This window comes from Onychostruthus taczanowskii, unplaced genomic scaffold, assembly GCF_017590055.1.
Source record: "Onychostruthus taczanowskii isolate IOZ18803 unplaced genomic scaffold, ASM1759005v1 scaffold999, whole genome shotgun sequence".
NCBI classification, from domain to species: domain Eukaryota; kingdom Metazoa; phylum Chordata; class Aves; order Passeriformes; family Passeridae; genus Onychostruthus; species Onychostruthus taczanowskii.
The window spans coordinates 4,068-9,970 of NW_024508089.1; the positions used below are offsets into that span (position 1 = coordinate 4,068).

The following is a 5,903-nucleotide window of genomic DNA, read 5'->3' on the forward strand; positions in this document are numbered from 1 at the left end:
TGTATCCCAGGTGTGCCCAGGTGTGCTCTCACCTGCTCAGCCACCTCGCGCACCGATTGGACGCTGGTGCCGTACAGGTGGCTGTTGTACTACCCCGCCCAGGTGTGCCCCAGATGTATCCCAGGTGTGCCCAGGTGTGCCCAGGTGTGTTTACCTGCTCAGCCACCTCGCGCACCGACTGCACGCTGGTGCCGTACAGGTGGCTGTTGTACTGCCCTGCCCAGGTGTGCCCAGGTGTACCCCAGGTGTGCCCAGGTGTACCCACGTGTACCCAGGGGTGCCCAGGTGTACCCACGTGTACCCAGATGTACCCACATGTATCCCAGGTGTGCCCAGGTGTGCCCCAGGTGTATCCCAGGTGTGCCCAGGTGTGTGCCCAGGTGTGCTCAGGTGTTCCCAGGTGTGCCCAGGTGTGCTCTCACCTGCTCAGCCACCTCGCGCACCGATTGGACGCTGGTGCCGTACAGGTGGCTGTTGTACTGCCCCACCCAGGTGTGCCCCAGATGTATCCCAGGTGTGCCCAGGTGTACCCAGGTGTATCCCAGCAGTGCTCAGATGTATCCAGGTGTATCCCAGGTGTGCCCAGGGGTATCCCAGCAGTGCTCAGATGTATCCAGGTGTATCCCAGGAGTGCCCAGGTTTATCCAGGTGTATCTCACGTGTATCCCAGGTGTATCCCAGGTGTATCTCAGGTGTACCCCAGGTGTATCCAGGTTTATCCAGGTGTATCTCACGTGTATCCCAGGTGTATCCCAGGTGTATCTCAGGTGTACCCCAGGTGTATCCAGGTTTATCCAGGTGTATCTCACGTGTATCCCAGGTGTATCCCAGGTGTATCTCAGGTGTACCCCAGGTGTATCCAGGTTTATCCAGGTGTATCTCACGTGTATCCCAGGTGTACCCAGGTGTGCCCAGGTGTGCCCAGGTGTGCTCTCACCTGCTCAGCCACCTCGCGCACGGACTGCACGCTGGTGCCGTACAGGTGGCTGTTGTACTGCCCCGCCCAGGTGTGCCCAGGTGTACCCCAGGTGTGACCCAGGTGTATCTCAGGTGTACCCCAGGTGTATCCAGGTTTATCCAGGTGTACCGCAGGTGTATCCCAGGTGTGCCCAGGTGTGCCCAGGTGTACCCCAGGTGTGCCCCAGGTGAGCTCAGGTGTGACCCTTTATCCAGGTGTATCCCATGTGTATCCCAGGTGATGTATCCACGTGTGCCCAGGTGTATCCCAGCAGGGCCCAGATGTATCCACGTGTGCCCAGGGGTATCCCACGTGTATCCCAGGTGTATCCCAGGTGTGCCCAGGGGTATCCCAGCAGTGCCCAGATGTATCCACGTGTGCCCAGGGGTATCCCACGTGTATCCCAGGAGTGCCCAGGTGTGCTCTCACCTGCTCAGCCACCTCGCGCACCGATTGGACGCTGGTGCCGTACAGGTGGCTGTTGTACTACCCCGCCTCGATGAACTTGTGGCCCTGGATGTCCTTCTCCATGCGCTCCCGCGACGCCACGAAGTGATAATCGCGGCCGTCGACCTCGTACTCGCGCTTGGGCCGCGTCGTGTCTGCGGGTGACACAGGTGAGACAGGTGAGACACACCTGGGACACACCTGGCACAGGTGACACCCCTGAAATGGGGGATAATGTGAGATAAATGGGGCTCAGGTGTGCCCAGGTGTGATAATAGCGCCCATCCACCTCGTACTCGCGCTTGGGCCGCGTCGTGTCTGCGGGTGACACAGGTGAGACAGGTGAGACACACCTGGGACACACCTGGGACAGGTAACGGGTGTTAACTGGGTGTGAAATATGAGATAAATGGGGCCCAGGTGTGTGCTCAGGTGTGATAATCGCGGCCATCGACCTCGTACTCGCGCTTGGGCCGCGTCGTGTCTGCGGGTGACACAGGTGAGACAGGTGAGACACACCTGGGACACACCTGGGACAGGTAACGGGTGTTAACTGGGTGTGAAATGTGAGGTAAAAGGGGCCCAGGTGTGCCCAGGTGTATTCTAGGTGTTCCCAGGTGTGTTCGTGATGCCCCCAGGTGCCCCCAGGTGTGTGCCCAGGTGTATTCTAGATGTGCCCAGGTGTATCCCAGGTGCCCCCAGGTGTGCCCAGGTGTGTTCGTGATGCCCCCAGGTGTGCCAGGTGTGTTCCTGATGCCCCCAGGTGTGCCCAGGTGACTCACGGGGCACGCAGGACCCGAATTTCTCGGGGAACTCGGACAGGAGGTCGTCGTTGACGCGATCCTTGGTGGGGCCCAGGATGATGATCGGCCGCGCGTAGTGAACTGGGGAGGGGAAAAAAAACCCAAAATCCCCAAAAATCCCCAAAAATCCCCAAATTCCCGAAGTCCTGAACCACCCCCCCGAGAGGGGAAATCCCAAAATTCCGGGATTTCAACCCAAAATTCACCTTCCATCTGCGTCACCGTCTCGTAGCTCAGCACGGCGTCCTCGCGGCCTGTGGGAAACCCGGGGGTTTTGGGGATTTTTGGGGGGAATTTTGGGGGACTTTTGGGGATTTTTTGGGGTTTTGGGGGATTTTTTGGGGATTTTTTTGGATTTTTTGGGGGATTTTTTGGGATATTTTTCGGCTTTTTTTAGATTTTGGGGGGATTTTTTGGAGATTTTATGGAGATTTTTGGGGGATTTTCAAGGGCATTTTTGGGATTTTGGGGCATTTTTGGGGGGATTTTTTTGGTATTTTGGGGGGTTTTTTTGGTATTTTGGGGATTTTTGGAGACTTTTGTGGGATTTTTGAGGGCATTTTTGGGATTTTGGGGGGATTTTTTGGGGGATTTTTGGGGGGTATTTTTGGGGGTTTTTGGAGGAATTTTGGGGTGTTTTTGGGGCAATTTTGGGGGTTTTTGGGCCCCACCTTGAGCCCCCGGCCCCCGATCTTTGGCCTTGAGCCGCGTCCACTCCCGGCGCTCCACCCTGCAACCAGTAAGGACCAGTTTGGACCAGTAAGGACCAGTTTGGACCAGTCTGGACCAGTGTGGACCGGTTTGGACCGGTTTGGGCCAGTAAGAACCGGTTTGGACCAGTCTGGACCAGTTCCCTCCCAGTAGCCACCAGTAAGGCTCCAGTTCCTCCCCAGTGGGTCCCAGTTAATGCCAGTTACACCAGTAAGGCTCCAGTGGCTCCCAGTACAAACCAGTACAAACCAGTACAAACCAGTGCCACTGAACCCCGTTGGAACACCCCGATATTGGCTCCCAGTACAAACCAGTACAAACCAGTGACTCCCAGTACAAACCAGTGAGTCCCAGTAACTCCCAGTGCCATTGAACCCCATAGGAGCCACTCCAAATCCACTCCCAGTATAAACCAGTACAAACCAGTGGCTCCCAGTACAAACCAGTACAAACCAGTGGCTCCCAGTGTCTCACCGGCGCTTGCTGGGCACGAAGCCGATGTCGGGGGGCTGCTGGGGGGGCAGCACCAGCCGGGCCTGCCACCACTCCTCGTCGGAGGCGTCGAGCACGTGCAGAACGTCCCCGAAGCGGAAGCTCAGCGCCTGGCTCAGGAAGCCCACGTCCTTGGCCTTGTCGTAGTCAAACAGGGCCCTGCGGTGGCATTGTCACCTTTGTCACCTCCCTGGGGTCACCCTCAGTGTCCCCCAGCCCATCCCAGTATGAACCAGTTCATCCCAGTTCATCCCAGTTCATCCCAGTGCTCTCAATGTCCCCATTCTCTCCCCACGTCCTTGGCCCTGTCATACCTGGGTGCCATTGTCACCTTTGTCACCTCTGTCACCTTTGTCACCTTTGTCACCTTTGTCACCTCCCCGGGGTGACCCTCAGTGTCCCCCAGTTCATCCCAGTTCATCCCAGTTCATCCCAGTGTCCCCAAACGTCCCCAAGATCCCAAATCTAAAAAATCCCTCAAAAAACCCCAAAAATTCACCAAAAAATCTCAGAAATTCCCCAAAAATCCCCAAAACCCAAAACTCCTCCAAATGTCCCCAAATGTCCCCAAGATCCCAAATCTCCCAGATCTGAAAAATCCCTCAAAAGTTCATGAAAAATCACACCAAAAATCACCAGAAGTCCCCAAAAAATTCACCAAAAGAATCCCAAAAATTCACAAAAAAACCCCAAAAATCCCCAAATCCACTGGATCCCCCTAATGTCCTCAATGTCCCCAAATGTCCCCAAATGTCCCCAAGATGGCAAATCTGAAAAACACCTCCAAAATGGCCAAAAAATCCCCCAAAAACCCCAAAATTTACAAAAAATCCAAAAAAAAACCCAAAAAAACCCAAAAAAACCCAAATGTCCCCAAATTCCCCGAATGTCCCCAGGTGTCCCCAAGATCCCAAACCTGAAAAACACCTCCAAAAACGGCCAAAAAAAATCACTAAAAAATCACAAATAATAACAAAAATTCACAAAAAATCCCAAAAAAACCCCAAAAAATCCCAAAGAACCCCCAAAACCCCAAACTGCCCCAAATTCCCGAGGTGTCCCCGATGTCCCCAGGTGTCCCCAGGTATCCCCAGGTGTCCCCAAGATCCCAAACCTGAAAAACACCTCCAAAAAAAATCACTAAAAAATCACAAAAAAATCGTAAAAAAATCACAAAAAATCCCCAAAAAATCCAAAAAAATCCCAAAAAATCCCAAAAATCCCCAAAAACCCCAAACTGCCCCAAATCCCCGAGGTGTCCCCGATGTCCCCAGGTGTCCCCAGGTGTCCCCAATGTCCCCAAGATCCCAAACCTGAAAAACACCTCCAAAAACAACCAAAAAAAATCACTAAAAAATGACCAAAAAATCAATGAAAAATCACAAAAAAATCGTAAAAAATCACAAAAAATCCCAAAAAAATCCCAAAAATCCCCAAAAACCCCAAACTGCCCCAAATCCCCCCGGTGTCCCCAGGTGTCCCCAGGTGTCCCCAGGTGTCCCCAGGTGTCCCCAGGTGTCCCCAGGTGTCCCCAGGTGTCCCCAGGTGTCCCCAGGTGTCCCGACCCTCAGTGTCCCCCAGTTCATCCCAGTTCATCCCAGTAATCCCCAAACGTCCCCAAGATCCCAAATCTAAAAAATCCCTCAAAAAACCCCAAAAATTCACCAAAAAATCTCAGAAATTCCCCAAAAATCCCCAAAACCCAAAACTCCTCCAAATGTCCCCAAATGTCCCCAAGATCCCAAATCTCCCAGATCTGAAAAATCCCTCAAAAGTTCATGAAAAATCACACCAAAAATCACCAGAAGTCCCCAAAAAATTCACCAAAAGAATCCCAAAAATTCACAAAAAAACCCCAAAAATCCCCAAATCCACTGGATCCCCCTAATGTCCTCAATGTCCCCAAATGTCCCCAAATGTCCCCAAGATGGCAAATCTGAAAAACACCTCCAAAATGGCCAAAAAATCCCCCAAAAACCCCAAAATTTACAAAAAATCCAAAAAAAAACCCAAAAAAACCCAAAAAAACCCAAATGTCCCCAAATTCCCCGAATGTCCCCAGGTGTCCCCAAGATCCCAAACCTGAAAAACACCTCCAAAAACGGCCAAAAAAAATCACTAAAAAATCACAAATAATAACAAAAATTCACAAAAAATCCCAAAAAAACCCCAAAAAATCCCAAAGAACCCCCAAAACCCCAAACTGCCCCAAATTCCCGAGGTGTCCCCGATGTCCCCAGGTGTCCCCAGGTATCCCCAGGTGTCCCCAAGATCCCAAACCTGAAAAACACCTCCAAAAAAAATCACTAAAAAATCACAAAAAAATCGTAAAAAAATCACAAAAAATCCCCAAAAAATCCAAAAAAATCCCAAAAAATCCCAAAAATCCCCAAAAACCCCAAACTGCCCCAAATCCCCGAGGTGTCCCCGATGTCCCCAGGTGTCCCCAGGTGTCCCCAATGTCCCCAAGATCCCAAACCTGAAAAACACCT

At 52.3% G+C, this 5,903-nt stretch overlaps 1 protein-coding gene across 1 annotated transcript in view; it reads right to left on the reverse strand.

The window, feature by feature from the left end:
* Positions 1-3,736, reverse strand: part of LOC121348165 (disks large homolog 4-like) — a gene marked incomplete at its 3' end in the record, with an annotated part of 6,757 nt that extends 3,021 nt beyond the window's left edge. The window contains exons 1-7 of the mRNA XM_041427394.1: positions 3,726-3,736; positions 3,394-3,570; positions 2,880-2,938; positions 2,415-2,462; positions 2,188-2,289; positions 1,449-1,560; positions 423-483 (exon numbers count right to left, since the gene is read on the reverse strand). Of these exons, the coding sequence (XP_041283328.1) occupies positions 423-483; positions 1,449-1,560; positions 2,188-2,289; positions 2,415-2,462; positions 2,880-2,938; positions 3,394-3,570; positions 3,726-3,736 (570 nt within the window). The remainder of the gene's footprint in view (positions 1-422; positions 484-1,448; positions 1,561-2,187; positions 2,290-2,414; positions 2,463-2,879; positions 2,939-3,393; positions 3,571-3,725) is intronic.
* Between the last annotated feature and the right edge of the window lie 2,167 nt (positions 3,737-5,903).